This window comes from Rissa tridactyla, chromosome 8 (genome assembly GCF_028500815.1).
Source record: "Rissa tridactyla isolate bRisTri1 chromosome 8, bRisTri1.patW.cur.20221130, whole genome shotgun sequence".
Taxonomy (NCBI): domain Eukaryota; kingdom Metazoa; phylum Chordata; class Aves; order Charadriiformes; family Laridae; genus Rissa; species Rissa tridactyla.
The window spans coordinates 53,748,117-53,767,683 of record NC_071473.1 but is presented as its reverse complement, the minus strand read 5'-3'; the positions used below and the strand labels follow the sequence as shown (position 1 = coordinate 53,767,683).

At 42.2% G+C, this 19,567-nt stretch overlaps 1 protein-coding gene across 4 annotated transcripts in view; it reads right to left on the bottom strand.

Annotated features, from left to right (window-relative positions):
- PDE4B (phosphodiesterase 4B) overlaps positions 1–19,567 on the bottom strand; it is a 219,451-nt gene that overhangs the window by 167,243 nt on the left and 32,641 nt on the right. For 2 of the 4 annotated variants that reach the window (XM_054211350.1, XM_054211353.1), the window contains exon 1: positions 5,296–5,547. The exons of the other annotated variants lie outside the window; for them this stretch is intronic. In XM_054211350.1, the coding sequence (XP_054067325.1) occupies positions 5,296–5,531 (236 nt within the window). In that variant the 5' untranslated portion in view covers positions 5,532–5,547. Of the gene's footprint in view, positions 1–5,295; positions 5,548–19,567 lie in introns of those variants that run through there. 4 annotated transcript variants of the gene reach the window in all.

The following is a 19,567-nucleotide window of genomic DNA, read 5'->3' as shown; positions in this document are numbered from 1 at the left end:
TCAGTCATAAAATCTCTCTGAATCTATATTCCTGACAGATGAGCACACTGTAAACATTAAAAGCTTACTTGAAGGTATTACAAGTTCCAGAAAGAGTGTTTATTTCTCTGAGAAGGGAACCACTCTCTTTCTCTCTCCCCCTCTCAGACAAACGGCTGAATCTATCAAATTCAAATTACCGTTAATACAATAACCTGTTGTACTTTGCTGGAATCCTCACTAGCTGGTGAGTATTTTAACACCACTTTTTCCCAAGTGAGTGGCTGGGGGATAAAAGAAGTTTCTCCTTTCTATCCTCTATGATTGTAGACAGGGTTTAGAGACAAGATATACAGTCAGAACAGATGTAAACATTACCCAGCTGGTTCTGTGTTTGTTGTGTGTGCTTATTTCTTTTGTCTGAAGAAGTCTTCACTCCTCACCTTCATTTCCTTTGGAATCCTTCCTGCCACTGGCTGCTAGCGCTGAGGAACTCTCCTCGGGACAGATGGGAGAATGTATTCAAGGGGAACCTTCTGGTTTTTCCCCATCCTTTCCCCTATTCCCTTCAGTTAGTTTCTCCTAAGAGTTTGAGTAGATAACTGAGCAACACAGTGTGTCCAATACCAGTCCCAGTTTGAAAGAGAAACTCCAGAAAGCAAGAGAATCATCCTATTTGGCTTGAAAGGCTTGAAATCACATCTACAGTGAGAAACACAAACAGACCAGCTCATGGAAATAAAGACAAGCGTGTTATTCAACACTGGAGCTGTGGAAATGCATCTGCTATATATACAGCAGAGTTGAAACAGGCCCAAAAGCATATCATATGGTACTTTCAGGGAGAGATGTGAGAGACGCTAGCTTTGTCTCAAAAGCAAAAGTCAATTCCTCTAGCCCAAGTATGGCATGGAGCTGGCCAGGAGGTCTCAGATCAGAGCCCTGGTGCCCAGGGTGCCAGCACAGGGCAGAGGCCACCTCACTGCAGCTGGACACGGTAGGGCTTGGTGCTGAAAGGGACTCCAACAGGGATGAGGTCCCACCAGGAGCTTCACTCCATCACGTGAGTTCTGTCCTGAGACTTGTACAGACCACTGTAACATAGAATCATAGAATTGCCCAGGTTGGAAGGGACCTTTCAGATTATTGAGTCCAACCATCAACATAACACTGACAAAAGCCACCGCTAAACCGTATCTCTAAGCACTGTGTCTACCCGTTTTTTAAATACCTCCAGGGATGGCGACTCCACCACTGCCCTGGGCAGCCTCTTCCAATGCTTAATAGCCCTTGCAGTGTAAAATTTTTTTCCAGTATCCATCCTAAACCTCCCCTGGCGCAACTTGAGGCCGTTTCCTCTTGTCCCATGGCCTGTTCCTTGGGAGAAGAGCCCGACCCCCCCTGGCTACCCCCTCCTTTCAGGGAGCTGTAGAGAGCCAGAAGGTCTCCCCTCAGCCCCCTTCTCTCCAGGCTGAACACCCCCAGCTCCCTCAGCCGCTCCTCACAAGGCTTGTGCTCCAGACCCCTCACCAGCTCCGTCGCCCTTCTCTGGACACGCTCCAGCCCCTCAATGTCTTTCCTGGAGTGAGGGGCCCAAAACTGGACACAGCCCTCGAGGTGGGGCCTCACCAGTGCCCAGTACAGGGGAATGGTCACTGCCCCAGTCCCACTCACCTACCATGTTTCTGATACAGGCCAGGATGCTGTTGGCCTTCTTGGCCAACATGACCCAGTGACTGGGGAAATTCATGGGTCTTATAAATTTCTGTTATCCTCAACAATTTCAAATATATAGACAGTCTCCAAAAATTGAATTTTCTGAAATACTTCTCCAAGTGTGGGTTGCCACTAGGTAGGTCTTTCTTATCGGGTTCTAGAAGCACAATGATCAGAAAGCATAACAAGATGTGGCATATTTTGATAGCTTTGATTTGCCTACAGTATTTTCTGCAGCTCCGAGTAATTAAACCGATCAGTTGTTATTCACCAGGCTTGGAAAAAACTCAAATGCTACCCCTCTGACTGGATTGTGCCATATTATTTAACTTACTAAATCCCACCACTGAAGATTATTATGTAATGAAAACAGATCATGTTTTCAAAAAAAATAAGGCGACCATATGATTTACATTTTAAAAAGCAAATGGGTGTCTGTATTTCAATTGCACTGAAGGATAACCAAAAGAAAAAACAGAGCAAAAATTCCTAGTATACCATTTCTGTTCTGTACTGTATTATCTTTAAACTAGATAAGAGGCATAAAGAAAAAAAACAGGCTTAAACCCACTTAACTGTTGAAAGCTAAATGTGAATTAATTTGGAAAAAAAACCCACTAAAGTCTTAGTTAAGAAAAGACAATAAACATCATATTATAAAAATCGCTTAATTAAAAAGCCAGTATTCATCAAACAGCAGAGCCAATGACTGTCTATACATCAAGAAACTGGGTTATTTTATACAAATGAGGCATTTGGAGACTGGACACAGCAAGAGCGGCCACGGCAAAGCGTTTAAGGGGTTCGGAGCAGGAAGGGATCAGCTTGACAGATGTTTGAAGGCAACTGCGTTGATGTGTTGGTCATGTACTGTCGTAAGAACTGGATCCCGAGGAAAAGAAAGATTGGGAGCACAGAGCCTTATTTAAAATATAAAAAACAAAACAAAACAAAACACAAAACAACCAGAAAAACCAAACCCTGAAACCTCCTTTTCCTTTGTGGATAAGATCTGATGCCTGGATATTGGAGAAGACAGGTGACAACAGAGATTTCACTGGCATAATCAGGAGAAAGAAGTTGAAATGTGTTCAGTCATAAAAGAAGGAAAACGCCTAGAAAAGGCAATTAGTTAAAAAAGTAAAGGAGAAGAGCAAGGGAAGACAGAAAACCGCAAATAAGGGGGCACAGAAGAGTGAACAGAAGATTCATCAAGTAACAACATTGGCAATGATGATAAAGGTGGTGAAAGATCACATTCTACCACGCCACTAACCCCAAACTGAGCAAATTTACTGTTTCTATTCTATTGACGAGGCTATGAAAGTTACAGATTATATGATATCCAAGAGCACGGATTCATTTCCTTGCTTCGTATCGCTGTGTAGTTGATGTTTCCTGTACATTTACTCCTGAGGTAACTCCGTTGGTACCCAGACACCACCTCCCAGCTCAAGACAAAAGAGCTCCTTACGTAAGTGGCGTTTTTGCTTAGCACAGGTGATGATGTTTTCATGCACTGCACAACAAATTCACAACTAATAAGCAAATTCAGTCCCACAGCTGAAAGTACACCATCTACAACACACGTGCAGCAGCTGTACAGGCATTCTAATGTTGTATCACACTTAAATAGTTTAAATTCCCTCCTGTTTTATAACATGCTGAAGCAAATTGACAATATGTCTGGATTTGCTATGTATTTTGACTGCATTAAACATGTACTCACACTCATACATTCTGGAAACCTGTCCTTGCAAGGGTGATTTCCTTCATTTCTACAATAGTTCACTTCGTATCTAAGGTTAAAACACTTCCACGCAGTTCATAGCCACCTGATATTAAAAACTTTAAAAAAGGCAAAGAGTATGAGAACCTTCCATCATTCCATTAAAAAATGAACCTAGAGCAATCCCACCGCCTTTACAAGTTGGTTCACGCAGAAATTATTAGTTACATCTACAAATATGTGTGTGTGCATATATATTTTTTTATTATTTTTTTCACCAAACAATACAGCTACCCTGTGCCAAGTCTGACCACATTCTGCTCTACCAATTCCCAGCAGTTCCGTCTTTCCACAGCATGAATTTCTCCAAACGTGCTACCGGGGGGAAGCCGAGCAGCCCCCCACTGCTCCAATGCTGAGAGATATGACAGATGCTCAAGGGATTTAACGTGTATAAACCTGAACATTCCTGACTACAACAAATTAAAATGCTAGAGGAAGCTCAAGAACACCCTGAAACCCTTACAGCATGTAACCAGTTTGGGTGGCTGTTATTACTGCTTCGATTAAAAATAAATAAATAAATAAATAAATAAAAAGCAGAAAGTCTGCATGATTCGAGAATTTTAATTTGAATTGAATGCTGCCGCACTCCAAAGGCATTTCAGACTGTGTTTAAAAAAGAATTAGAAAGTCAGTTACCCCAGTTCTACCCAGAAGATACTCAGCAGATACTCCCTGGTATCAAAGTTTTCAGTTTTTCCTCTTATTTTTCCTACTGTTCAACAGCACAAAACAACTCTAAGAGCTACTAATCCACTCTGAACAAGTAATTAGTAATTCACTTCAGAAGTAAATACAGCTCTAAAATACAGCAGGACTCAAATGAAGCATTTTAAAAAAGCATTCTCTTTTTAAAAGTAGCAGACAAGGATGGGCATTGCAGATACCCCAAAGCAACTGGCTCACGCAGACACAACCGGGATAGTCTCATCCGCCCTCCTCCGACTCAGGCTATGGAATAGGAAGGTAAGGGATACGGCTATGTGTCAGCAGGATTTCAAAATATTCATATAAATGAAAGTTTTCTGGTTTAATTCCCACAGTCACCTATCACATACTTATGGAGACTCTTGGAATTTAAAAGGCAGACCGTAGGAGACCCATATAGAGTCAATTCAGTAAACAAACCAATGAGATACACATAGGTTTTCCTGAATTACATCTTTTGATTACTGTTTATGGCACGGTTTAACCAGGATAAGTGACAGTCAGAGGCAGCTCACAATCAACGGTAATGGCATGCAAATTGACTATTTGGGGTCGGTAATTTGAAGGGAGGGAAAAGACGACTCTTAGCTGGAGTTTCCTTGAAAACATGGCTGAAAGAAGGGATACATGTAGCTAGCAAAAACTGTTTAAAAGCCCCTCACAGTGAAGTTAAAGCCCTTTTCCAGCATTTAACTCCAAGAGTGCCCTGCCCAAATCGTCCGGGCTGTGCCGTACCATCATCTGCAGTCGGAGCCGACAGGGGCAAAGAAAAAACACCCGTCTTGAAGGTTCTGAAATGAATTCATGTGTTCGACCTACAGCAACATAACGCCTGGGAAAGTTACCGGCTGCCGCCTTTGTTCGACAGAGATTAACCACGGCACACACGAATAATGGGCTGGAATTATTCTGGAGAACAGAAGCTGAATGGCAATTGTCGAGGCACTGCATTATACATACTTTGGCTGCCTTCTGCTCTATTCATTTAACACTTGCAGGGAGTAGCGTGAATGAATCTCGGCTCGTTTTTTCCCCCCTGTTAAAACCACAGCTACACACACTGTTTTGGAAACCCGCACTGATAGCCCAGCAGATCTTACCATGTATGTGCCACCGTAAAGCGACGACGCTGGCGGATGCTTTTATTGACGAGCAACTTTCTGAAAAAGCACGGAGAGTTCCTCGGTGAACTGCGAGGGGAAATTTTTGGAGACGTAGGTCTGTTCCCAGGCAGCTTGGGAAGCTCGAGCTCTAAATGCATTTGTTCTTTGAAAGTCCTTATGTAAATCTCTGTCTCTGGAGTAGCAAGTTCCCTAGAAGAATCTTTTGCTGTCATAGCTCAGACGTTATGTGAGCTCTCACCATTCAGAAAACGTAACAAAAACACATCACGCAGGCATCGCCGCAGATTTAAAACGCTGATAAATTGGCAGAGCTTACCCCGCTCATTCACAAGGCTGGGCTCCAAATGGAAAGGCTGCCTGAAGCAACGGCAGCATAAATCGAAGGACGATAAGCCAGGGCTGTCAGAAAACCCTTTATCAGCCCAGCTCTCCCTCTGAAAATGCGCCAAAGTGTTTCTGTGTCAGCAGCCTCCGTGCGGATGCAGCTCGCCTGCCAGCTACACACCGACGCGCGCCGGAGCCATTCAGCCCCGCACACCAGCTCATGAAAAATTCATAACAGCCGCCTCCCGATCAATCCCTTTCCTATAGCATTTTGGCTTCACAGACTTCACAGAAAAATGCCGGATTTTTCAGTATGCACTAATAAAATCAAGGAATTCCCTAGTCTGTCGCAAGCCAAGTAACCCCATTCATTCAGGCCCAGGATGTTTAATAAAAAGGTCTTCATTCAGAATTAGTTTTACCCGTGCTGCAGTAGCTCCACCCATGACATGCTTATTGGCTCGATATTATTTTGACAACTGGACTCTGTTCGGCTCCGTCTTGTGTTATGAGCGTGTCGGATTCTCATGAAATTTTAACGAGCTGTCTAACACCATGACATCGTTCCTGGGCATCACCGAGTGCACCCCAGGCACTGCCGGAGCGACCCCCGGGACGGCAGCAGCGCTGGCTCGGATGGAGACGTGCGCCGTGCTCAGGGTGGGCCAGGAAGAAAAGGTCTAATAGGGAAAAAAAACCAAAAGGAAGCAAGGCATAATTTTGTGCAAGAACAAAGCATGCAAAATGCACGCTGCACAGACGAAGCTGAACGCTGCCTGGGATCCACCCACGGTCAAAGGGCAAAATCACTGCCAGGCACTGGGGACGCTGGCACAGGGTGAGCAAAGAGAGGGGAACACTAAAGGGTGGGGGATCCGCCCCCCCCCCCCCCCGCAAAGACAAATTAATTTGAATTAATTCACGCTAAGCGATGTATGTATTTAGGAACACAAAAAACACAAGATTTGTTCTGGACATAAACAACCTCTACATTTTCCAGGATAAAACTCTAGGGAAGGAAATTAAAGACAAGATTCGATGCTGAACATAATAAATACCACAGGGAGTGGCAGAGCATCTTTTTAACTGCTCAAAAGTAGGTGACTCTTAAATGTAAATACAATAATTCTTTTTAAAGGAGGAGGAGAAAGAAAAGAGCATACCCAGCCAGCCTGCGGTGAAAGTGCTCTGATCTGTGTGCAAGAGGTTGAGTGCGCAGTATAGGCACCGACTACACAACAAACCCCCCCCAGTCCCGACCCATTCCAGTGGTCTTTTCACTCATATATCCCAAAAAGCTTCACAAAACCATTAACCAGCCTTCCTTGGCTTTGAGTAAAAGGCCTGCTATAGAGAGCTTCCCTATAGCAGAGACTACAGAGGAGTTACCAGACATTCTACCTGACCTGCTGCTATCTTCTTCACCATTTACATTTATTTATCACATTTTTTTTTTTTTTTTTAAGTAGAAAGACCTGCCTGAGCCTAACCTAAGGATACTGGAAATCGCAGTGTTATCTGAGCCTGAGAGGTTCACGCAGTAGCAGAAGGGGAACATTTAATGCTTTCGGAATTATGATGTCTTAGGCTGTGATCTGTTATTCTACATCTCGACTGTACTGACAGCCAGTGAAAGACAAAGGGAAGCTTGAGAGCTACGCTGAGTGATAAATAAAATCCACACAAATGCTTAGAATCTGGAATTCCAAACAAAAAAAAAGAAAAGAACTTTCTAACTCACCAGGGAAGCAAAATGGGACGTTGGAGGGGATCTCTGAGAAACCATCTGATATTAAAGAAACAGTATTTCCATGCCTGCTCATGAAGCTATTAAAATTGCAAGAATAAAGGGAAACCCGCCCTCTGAAAGCACTGTGCAATGAAACACGCTGAACAAGGGCATGCTCCTCGTGCTGAGCGTGTACTTCCCTTACCTGCATTCAGAGATGTTTCAGAAGCAGTGTCCATTAAGGGAGCGCTTCTCATTATTTGGACATTTGTAAATTAGTAACGAGATGTCAGCCCCACAGCCTGCAGGAGATACCGAGGTAAGATGCGCGAAGGCTGTTGATGGAGCGAAGAAATGCCAGAAAGGCTGAGCTAATACGATGGAAAAAAAGAGACTGTGGGGAGCAGCAAGGCTCCACTCTCCCTTCTGGAAGAATAAAGAATGAAAAGCAAAGTGCCACCCACTGCTTTGAGTAGCCAGAATAATGGAGGTGCTTCTCCAAGCTGAGGTCTAGGACAGTCCTTGCTTGGTAGAGAACCTCAGAGTATTTTGACCATTAGCACAGGATATTTCTTCTGTTAAATGTCTCACAGATCTCAGCGGCAATGGGAGCTAACGGTTACCTGGAGAAGGCTGCAGAGAAGCGCTCTCTCTGTTCCAGCTACCATCCTTCATGCTGCCAGCTTCTGATGTTGCACGTACAGAGGACCGTGCAGCCCAAGTCTGTATCGTCTCTACTGATTTGTAGTATTGGAATTCTGTCAAATCATGCTGCTTTACGCCAGGAGAAGCCAAGAAGAGGTGAGAAGAAGAACATCTCAAGAGACTTGAGCTAACTGAGCTTGGTATCAGAGTAAACTTGCCAATAATTCTGAAAAATGAATTTTGCTATATTTGCCGAGGTCACTGTCAGCAACAGGAGGCAATGGCAGACAGAACAGCTAGGGTACCAGAACACCGGGAGAGACTACCAGGCACAAGGACCAGTTTACTGAAGTTCCCCTAATATACAAACAAAAATGGTCAAGAGGCATCTCACTCTTTCCTGAACTTCTGTTATGTCCCAGTAACAGCGTAATGCAATAATTTGTCTATCATTACAGATTATTGTGTGCAACAGCACCAGTAGTCCAAGAGTAACAAGTCATTTCAGCTCATCAGAAAAGAGGCCAGTAATACAAAGGAAGAGCTGAGGAGGGGGAAAAGATGATTAAAGAAAAGGGCCTGGTAGCACTGGCAGGAAAATGAAACTGCTTGGAAGAACAAGCACAATTAAGGAAATTTTCAAAAGTTTAAGTACACTTGTGTGAGTTTTCACACAAGCTTCCTAGCTTACCAAAGTGTCTAGGATTGCAGAAGGTTTTAATATATTTTATTAGAATAACCGATACAGGTGGGAAACAATATTTTCAATCATGCAATTCCTCATCATCGGCTGATCTTCATTGTGTTGAGAGCAATTGCTAAGCAACAAGAATACATACTTTTTCTTTACAGTAGGACTATTATTTACCTGTTTCTAAGCCATAATTGCCAGGATAAAATAAAATGCCAGCAAAGAGGCAACTGTGAAATGTCCTACATGCTTCAGTAGGAAAGGAAGAGTGGGTAGTTGACTTTGAACAGCACTTTCAGTCGGTGGCAGAGTAATTGGATAATTCTTTCGTACAGCACGCTCTGTAGAAGCACATTTAGATAAAAACAGTTAGGAAGCTCCCCTCCGTTACTCAGGTCATTATTCCATCCATACACATTAGCAAGACATCCCAAAAAGATAACGCTAACCTGACAGCAAATTAATTAGAAAAATTACTTCAAGTGATTGTGGTGTGCTGGTACTACTTTTACTTCTTTTTCAAAGGAAGGAAACCTTAGGGAAACATATTTTTAATCAATTACAGAGTCTCCTTTTCAGAAATCCTGGCTTTTAGTATTCTGTCTTTAAAAGCAAACCAAAGGTATTTGTCAAGCTTTCAAACTATTTGAAAATTAAGACTATTACTTGTGCCAATCATTACAAAGCATAAAACACAGATCCTCCCTGCATATTTTTAATTGTTGTTCAAGCAATTTGCTGCCTAAGTGCATACCTGTAATATGTGCTCCTGAAGCAGTAAAGAGAGTCTGTTCCTCTGTACTTGTTCACCCTGGAAGGACTCTGATGGTCCCTCATACATACCAGTGTCTGCTTGGTTTAAGTCGGGCATCTGTGCAAACACGGGTTTGTAAAGGTCACTCAGCAGAGATGGCCAACTCCAGAACCTCTAGTAATAGTTGAGGATGCACAAGGGAAGGACTCAACCTGAGTCTTAGAAGCCACTGTCTTTCTTTTACGCTATAATTTGAACACGCTTGATGTAAAAAAACCTATTGGGCCAGCAACATTATGGAATCTCACAGCACTGTCGCTACTTAACATTTGGATTTCCGCCAGACGTACAGAGTAGAAGATGGGTTGGGAGAGGATCTACCATGGATTTCCAGGAGAGAAACTCTAGAAGCCGATCAGCTCCATTAGCTCGGAGAGAGATGAAAGGACAATACGAACCTAAGTAGGAGGCACTGAAATCATTGTCCCCCCTCTAACAGGTCAGCTAAATCATATTTCCATTATAAAAGAAAAAGGTTGATGAGAGTAGGAGTCATCATGCAGGAGACTAGAAATTAGAATTAGAATCGGGTCATTGAAGCAAGTGCTGAGTTTAGAGAAACAGAGCAGTTGAGGAACATCTGTGTTTGTGAAAGGACAGACGAACAAGATTTTGAGGAAAAGGGGTAAGTAAACCAAAGTAAAGGAGAAAAAAAAGCTATAAAATTAAAATTTTCTTTTGGGCTAAACTGATAAAGACATGTGAGTAGAGGGAAGCAGAGGCAATAAGAAGGTAGCAGAGAGAGTCAAGAATATGAGAATGGTCACTTGCCCTGGAAAAGAGCTCAGTTAAAAAGACTGCAGTAGAGGAGGGAATAAATTTGCAGTGGAAATGTCACAGGACTGACGTGGATGTGATCTGCAGTTCGAGGCCTAAGGCAGAACTGCTGAGATGAGCCAGCACTGGGAATACATAAGAGCAACCCAGGCAATGGGAGACAGGCAAAGATGCGAGGGGGAGGGAAATGGATCCAACAGAAGAGAAATGTCTAGGAGGAAACTTAGAGCAAGACAAAAAAAATACATCAATGAACTGGAAGCTGTAGATGGGCCAGGAAAACAGGTGCTAAGGAATAGTGCTTCAACGTGAAAATAGAAGTCACCGTGGATGAAAATGTAAAGATAGGAAACAACAGCCAAGGCTTTAAGTCAGAGCAACAGCTGGTGCGAAAGAGCTAGAAAGGTAACAGGGACGTGAAAAGAAGAGCTGGACGCAGCATTCCTAAAACCTGGAAAAGATTCCAAGAAAATACAAAAAAAAGCTGTACAGCCAGTGTTATACATAAGGATGTGTTTGTGGTGGAGAACTTAAATCATGCCAGTGGTGGAGTTAGCTCTCTAGACGCAACAGACGTGGAGAAAAGGGGGAAAGAAGGGTAGAGTATAAACTGAAGAGACTGACATGAGAGGAAACAATAAAATCTGTACTTCACGCCTTCATTTCCGTTCTTCCACGACCAAGAGGCACACAGTGTCCATTCCAGCAGTGAGTGCTGCTCATCGCTCTAGAGGCAGAATCAGTATTTGTTAATTCTACCCCATCTGAGTCCCAGTTTTAGCTCCCTCAGAGTAGCAGCAGATCTGATGACAGATCTCTACTTAAATATATACCTACGACCGACGTTTTTAAACCATCATACCAAATTCTGACGCTTTAAAATAAAAATAAAAGTTTTAGCCTGAATAATAAGAATTCACCGTTCTAATTTGAGATGCATTTGACCAGCCACACCTTCCTACGACGCAGTAAAGGAAAACCACAACACAGCACAGAGATCAAACTCCCACAGCATGCGGTGCTAACCTAGTGCTTAACAATAATATAAATATAAAGGTAAAGAAATATTATTTAGAAGTTGTGAAGATGTGAAGAGATGCCGATGTAGTAAACTTCTTCAACCCTCCCTTAATAATGTCTTCTTTAACAGAAGGCTGAGCAAAGTCCAATGCAGGAAAAGTCTCCTCAGCTCAGAAGTGGGAGGCTTTTTGGTGTTCAGTTTGTATCTTTTTAAGTAAAAAAATGAAAAGATGCCTGCCTTTGCTCAATCGCAATGCCTGCTGTCTCACAAGCGAGTGCTTCTGAAAGATGGCTTCATGACAGAAAACTTTAAATGACATGTTTTGAGGATTTTTCTTGTACTTCCCTGAAAGTTTCCAGAATCCAGATGCTGAAGGAGAGGCAGAATACATCACTAATTACTGGTTTGCATGACAAATTTCCCACATTTAAGAGGCAAAATAAAAATAACAACAGCAATTCACTGCAATTTATATTACCATTGGAAGACAAGGTTTTTCTCTATTTAACAGTTTAAAATGATATAGTTTGTATCTCCGTTCCCACAGATGTAGGGGCCTCTGAAATTTTCAGAAGGGCAGAGACTAGTAACTCTTGCACAGGCCTTTGAAGCAACGTTTTGGAGCCCTGTAAGATGGTCACAGAGGAGGGAAACACAGCACCTAGCAACGCTTTGGTTGGTACTGTAAGAGCTGAGCCAACTGGAAAAGAAAGAAGCAACTGGAAAAGTCCGTCCTTCTTAATTTGAGAGAGTCAGGACACCAGCACAGAGAAACGACCCACATCTACAAGGTTAGCAAAGGCTGGACAGGACCCATCCTATATAAAAGGCGACCTTTTCAGCTCTTCCCACGTTATTAGCATCCAGTTGCTTTCAAACAGGCTATTCCTCATCCAATAAGCAGCTTGTATATTAGTTTTTGGTTCAGCAGCCAACAATTGCAGCCTCCCGTCTATGATTTCGTAAGTTTTTAGGTCTTTAAAACATCCAGTACCTCTAACAAAGTCAAGAAGATCCAGAATTCTTTTCAGATCAGTCACAAATAAATGAACTCCATCTTTAAGATCGATACCTGGCTTGGATGCTCGTCTGTTCACATTGAATTAGTCATCGCCATCCACCGGGTCACTGTACCGTTTGAGTAGAGCACTACACGGTGTCCTCTGTCACAGAAAAATTCTTTGGATTCAGAACACGGATGAAGAAGTCAGTAGTAACAACAAGCCTGATGCCTTTCACCTGCCATTTAGTCCTTAAAACGGATTTGCTACGCTATTTTTTTTCCACAATAAACCACACCGTAGAAAGACAGAGACAAAATTTATCCGAGTTCCTTGCACTTTTTAGTATCTGAACAAAAAAGTACAATTTCTTACCATGCCACAATGCCGTTTTTTTTTTTCTTTCAAGTATTTATGTTTTTATCTCCTAGTAGATACATATGAGGAAATAAATTTATACACTATAAGCCCTCAGGGCATGATGTAAGATACTTTATTCATAATGGTAATTTCATTAGCAACTTTGATTGTGCTTGATTTAGAGTATTTCTCAGAGAACATTTAAACGCCCTCTATATTATCCATAGTGAGTAATCACATATGTTAGACCAATCTGTATTACTTGCGATTATTTTCTCATTTCAGAGCTGTAGATTAATATTTTACAAATGAATTCAATAAGCCAACTTATTCTTCACAGGCAGAGACCTCGAGGGCGACTCCAGAGAAAAGAGAAGCCAAATGCAAAAAAGTCTTACAATTTCACACATCCTTTACATCCCATTTGATGAGAAAAGGCTTTATGCAACTACAGAGATGTAGTATGAAGGATGCAATATCTACAAAGATATTTGCCTGGACCCGCTAGCTCGCCTCTCGCCAGGCTGTTGTTTTATTCGTTCGGTGGTGTGTTATCTGACAGCAGTCAGCATTACCTGCACCTGACTCTGCCGCGGATTTGCCTGTGACTAAGCACCTCGGCTCGCCTGAGTCACCAGCATTCGACAGCCAGGATCAGGTCTCTGCTCACCGCCGTGCGGAGACACCCCTGCCCCCGTGTCCAGATGCCTCTGCTGATGCCTCTGCGCCCATGCCCAGAGGCAACTATGGGCACCAGAGCTACCGGCCAGGATCACCCATCGTAATTCAGTCACAGGTAACCTCCTTGTTAAACATGAAATGCAAACAAACACCAGTATCTGGAATTTTCACATAACTAGAATGAAAATGACATAATACAATGACAAGTATGAAAAAAAAAAAAATCAATATTGCTCTGTAAGAGCAGCGTTCTTACTGATAACAGATAATCCCACGTAGCCAATTTGGGCACCCAATTTGTCAGGTCATTTGTGCATCCTGCCATACATTCACCTGGAAAACTCCAGTTTGGGTTGGTTGGCAACATCTCCTCACGTAGGCAATGGAAAGGGTATAAAGGTGAATGCTTAGCCTTGGACAACCCTCCACTTCCTTTCAAAGAAAGGATTTAAATAATTTTCATGAGCAAACATATTTCTCTGTTATTGATCACACCTGTGGTAGTCAAGCAGGAACAGAAAACTTCACCATTAATCTGAGTCTGTTTAAGTTTTGTGTTTCACTCTCACAGATTCTTAGTTTTGCAGCACTTGACTGAGAAAACATCATTGCAGTTTGCACGCAAGTTATTTTAATCAGCTTGTGTTTCAGATCCTCTGCACCTTATCAGCTCTCTCAAATTAAACAGCATCAGGTTTACAATGTGCATTTATTTATAGTTATTTTGCTTTAAAAAACACCCCAACACAGAGGGGTAAAGCTCACTACATTTACTGCTCGACAGCACGGTTGTAACCTCCAGCTTTGCCAAGTGGCTCATGTTTGGTGCTGGGAAACAACAGAAAATGCAATTGTCATAATTCACATCCAGCTTTGTCCACTACAGCTTAATTAAAAGGAAAGAATTCACAGCCAAAAACCTAGAGACCAGTGCACTGCCAGTGCCGATAAAAAGAGAGGAGGTGGCTGTGGCCTGTCCCAAGCATTTAAGAAGTCTCATGTTTTCCTTAATGGGAAGGGAGTGTTCAGCGTGGGGTAACGAGCCTCCTGGAGCAGCAGTTGGGGTGAGGACCTGTAGAACACGACTGAGGCCAGCAGCAGAGGACAACGCTGCGTTCTTAGTCCTCTAATTCATTCCAACGTTGCTCTCAATGTTACCAGGGTCTCTGTTCAAAGGACTCAGGAAGGAATTGGTACAAAAAAGTAAGTTCAATAAGATTCCAGTAGGTCACAACGTAGCTACTGAAAACACATGAGAGAGGGTCTAAAGGCACTGGACACCCAACCGGTGCCAGGTGGAGATGGACATCATGATTTATAAAACTTTGTTGAATTTTGGCTGGGAGATAAGTGCATGGTGCATGGAATCAAACTCCAAGCGTTTAAGCTTCCCAGACACACAGCATCCAGGATGGGATCTGCAGAAGCAAGAGGTCTGTTAAATGGACATGGCGCAATGCTGAGAAGTAGAGCTGCATCCCAGCCCCACAGCAACCCGAATACACTCATTTTTTCCGTTGCCTAATTCCTCGTCAAATATAGTATTAGACTCCACGGCGTACTCCTCTACCGCTTGAGAGCAGAGTAAGACATGAGAGGCCATATGATGGTGCGCGGGCTGCGGTGGCACGGCCAAACTGGTATGCTGGCACCAGGATTCACACTTTCTCTTGCACCATATTCCAGAGATTCAGCTCAGGCATCGCTGAAAAACCATGTAGGGTTGGTCACCGCGCTGCAGGGACACGACTCTGCCTGCCACCAGCAAGCACGCAGGGAGAGAAAGCTGGGAGGCACTGGGAAACACAGGCTGGTTTAATGCACATTTACGTTTATTCTGTGGCGGGCTTTAGAGGCACGCACACCTTCACAGCACAATTTACAACAACTTCTTTGCTTGCACAGCAGCACAAACCAGAGCACCACCAGAACCATCACGTGTAATACCGAATAAAAATATATGCAATGGCACGGATGGGCTGAGAAGCAGAAGGCAGCTCTCCAGGTAAACAAAGCAAACTGGGTTTGATCTTTGCTTTCAGATGAAGTTACCATTAGTCAGAAGTCTGAAGATAAAAGAAAGTTGTGTCAAATTCTTATCTGATTCAGCTTTTATATCAACCGTATTTCCATAATCTCCATTTATTTCATATTCTTGGGAGGCTGAAGTTTGAACATAATATTTCAGAAGTTTCATTGTCTTTTGCTAATTAACAGTGACTCATTTCTTTCCATTCTAGATACATTTCAAGCTGTCTTATTTCATTCTGCATCGAGGTATATAATTATAATTGAATCATTACAAGCCCGTTTTGTGTGCCTGGAGCTGCCTCTCTTTTGAAGGACTAGTATCTGCGGGCAAATCTCGCAGCACCAAACTTCAGGATCATCTTTAATAAAATTACCGGGCTCACCTTGCAATTCATACAAAAAGGGGACGCTATCATTTTGAGCACATAAGCAGACTAAAATCCAACCAATCAAATAACTGTAAACTAAGCAAAAGATTATGTTGCAACAACAAAATATAAATGGTGTACAAAAAGACATTTTTAAAATAATGACATTTTTAATTCAAAACCTATGACTAATCCAACATTATGTTTCTTCTTAAAATTCCTCTATACCAACTACACCACACATAAATCATAGTTATTCTATCTATCCCTTTGTGAAAACATAAAAATAAAAAGACATTCCAACTGAGAAGATCCAAGAGCTTCAAAAACTGACAGCAACAGACAATGCCTAAATATAGGCAGCCAAAACACTTATCTGCTTATTTTTAGCTGAGAAAATAACTTCAGTGAGAACTCAGAGATAGCACAAATTATCTCGGCAGCAATTTCTTTCCAGATAATTTGCACTTGTACCATGTCTAAAACAAGCAAGCAATGACCCCCATCTATTTGGGTTGCTCACCATTTTTTCCTATTATGAAGGATTCTTGCGATTTACTTTTATAAACAGATCTCCAAGATTTATTGCATAATGTCAGATGGGGACAGGGCTCCACCGGTGACTCCCACAAACTAAACATGGTTTGGTTTTGTGTCTTTGATCCTCTACTCTACCCAGCTCCTGGCCAGGAAGAACCACCATCCACCCAACCACATCAAGATGGAATATTCTCTGGTGGAAACATCTTACTAAGGGAGAAAGTAGCAAAATTTTAGAGAAGACCTTTCTCTAAATTACCTCACTATCTAAATTTCCTCCTCCATGCCTTTGCGAGGTGTTAAATGAAGCTGGGAGCGGCAATAATGACAACAAAATCAAGGAATTTCTTCCTCCCATAGCAGGCAGGCAGCCCCTACCTCCCGCCTTGGTGAACCCCAACACATTTAAGCCTTAGTGAACTGCTTGATGTAATGTTTATGACCTACCTGTAGACAACACAAGAACTATCTCGCAACAGAACATTTTCAGCTTTTCAGAAGCTATCTTAAGGGATCCCCAGCACTCCAAGCTCCTACCAATTCCAGTGTTCAGCACCAGGAATGAGCCAGCCCTAAATGTACCACGTTATATTTCTACCTGCTGAAGAACAAGCAAAATCACTGAGCACATGAAATCCTTCAGGACTGTTTCCAGATCTAACGCTCTTCAACACTCTCTACATCTTTCATATTGTTAGGAAACTTAGGACAAATACAGTAGTTCTGATTTTCAAAACTAAGCTATTGCTGTACATTTTCCAGAAACAGCACAGTGTAATTAAAAACTATGTCACTCACAGAACGTATGAGGTGTTACGGAGAATACAGTTGACCTCCTTTTTCAAGGTAAGTAAATACCCCACGTTTTGTGACACAGGAAGCACGTTCAAACAGAATAATTGATCCTGCCTTATTACAACAAAAACTGATGTGATTTATATAAATCATAAAAAATTTTGGACCAGATGATGTCTAGAGGTCCCTTCCAACTCCAACCATTCTGTGACTTAAGTAATTTAAAATATAGGTATAAAAATCAAAACGATGTTTTTAAGGGGGATTTTTTCCTCCTAGTTTTTTATTTTTCACATCATATGGGAAGACAGCTCATCCATTTTTTTTTTTTTCCTATTCCAAGCTTGCAGCATACTTCTTCGGTTCTTATCTAGTTGAATTTGAAATGATTTAAGAAATAAGACTTCAACTTATTTCACAGGTATTATGCCACAGTCTGAAACAACTTTTAAAAGAACAAAAACTAAACAAAAAAGCCCCACACTTCTCCAAAACAGCGTTATTCCTTCTGAACTTCTTTTTCATCCCACTCTTCCTATTCAATCTCCCTATTACCCTAAATATTTCCTTTCATTCCATGGGATTTACAGATTTCAAATATGTAAAGGAGTGACTGGGACATATTACCTTCTGCTTAGTTTACTAGCCTGACACAGTTTTATTATCCTTTTTAATCCTCCATGCAAATCTCCATCCCCTTTATCGTTCTACCTTTCCATATCTATCCCTCAATTAATTACTACCAGCCGAACGGCTTCACCATGGCTATGAGCTGGCCCCAGCTGAAGTCAGCGTTTCTGCTGAAGGTTTGGTCTCAGGCTCAGTTCAAAATGCCATATTGATTTTTTTGTTTGTTTTGTTTTTAATGTTGCATCTAATTTGCTGCCCACGATCCCCATCTGGAGAACAACGCGCAGTACTACAAGCATCGATTTGACACTGCGTACCCGCACGCTTCCCCACGCGGCAACAAACTCGCACGTCCTTCCGTCCATCCCCCAACCTCAGGAGGATTTTCAGACGGACATGGAAAATAGGATCAATCCCTTAATATTTTCCTTTTAGATTCTGACCCCCAACCTGCACCATAAAATTCTTGCAGAAGCAAGCAAGCTATAGAGCGGGTCACTGACACACGACTAGCAATATTACAGCAAGCTCACAGGCACACAAAACACTACAGTTTGCTGATTAATTATGAATGCCATAAAAAAAAAAAAAGACAGGCTAATTGTTAATTTTTTTTTTAGTAAGTCGCAAGAATATTACTCAAATAGCATCCAGCTTCTGTTAGGAGACAACTTTTTTCAAGCCTAGTGAGTTCTCATTTTGCTCTGGCGGAAGAGCAAGGTAGCTTTTGCAAGGGACAATTAGGAATATAATATATTTCAATACACTATTTAATACCACAGCCCAGCTGTTTGACAGAATCTCTATGTCCTTAAAAAGCGCACTCCTTACTATATTTAATATTAACTACATCAACTCTTAATAGAATTCTTAAGGTCTTTATTTCCTTATGCTTTGGGACTCATCATAGAACTTAATTTTTATTTCAACATATAAACTTGATGCAAAACTGTCAACGGGGCCTACAGCAGAGGTGAGGAGGGACTCTTGGTCAGGGAGGGGAGCCATGGGACGAGGGGAACAGTTTTAAACCAAAAGAGGGGAGACTGAGATGAGATGTGAGGCAGAAATTGTTGGCTGTGAGGGCGGTGAGCCCCTGGCCCAGGTTGCCCAGAGAAGCTGTGGCTGCCCCATCCCTGGAGGGGTTCAAGGCCAGGTTGGCCGGGGCTTGGAGCAACCTGGGCTGCTGGGAGGTGTCCCTGCCCAGGGCAGGGGGCGGCACTGGGTGGCCTTTAAGGTCCCTTCCAACCCAAACCATGCTGTGATTCTATGAAAACATCTTCACGGACCTGAGTCAAATTTGTAGAAACAGTGTAAATCAGAAGCTAGTTGCCGAACCTAACCCAGGAGCTGATAAGTATCAAAAAATAGGGTAAGAGAACTATTTTGGATGCTCTAAGTGTAGCTACAAATGTATTCTTCACACCCTTGTTCTTCCCTCTTGCTTGGATTTGTTACCACAAAGCTTTAGTTATAAAATATGGAGCAGGATTTTGGAAAGCATTTTCATAACTTTATGAAAATATGGACAAGATTCGTACAAAAGAAGCTTATAAGATTTCTACATTCAGATTGCCACTTGAAGATCTATATCTGATATATCTCTTCCCTTGCATGATTCATGAAAGCTATTTTGTATGTGTACTGCCTTGCCGCTTTCACACAAAACACTATTACATCGCAGCTGGCGGAGAATCATTGCTTTGGATTCAGCCTGCCCATTGTTTCTTTGCTGGTTACGGATCTTGTCAGAACAGCACCAGTCTCAAGAAAACACGGTTCCAATAAGAAAAGAAAAACAAAAAAACCCACACAAACCAACAACTTGGGAGCCGCTTTAT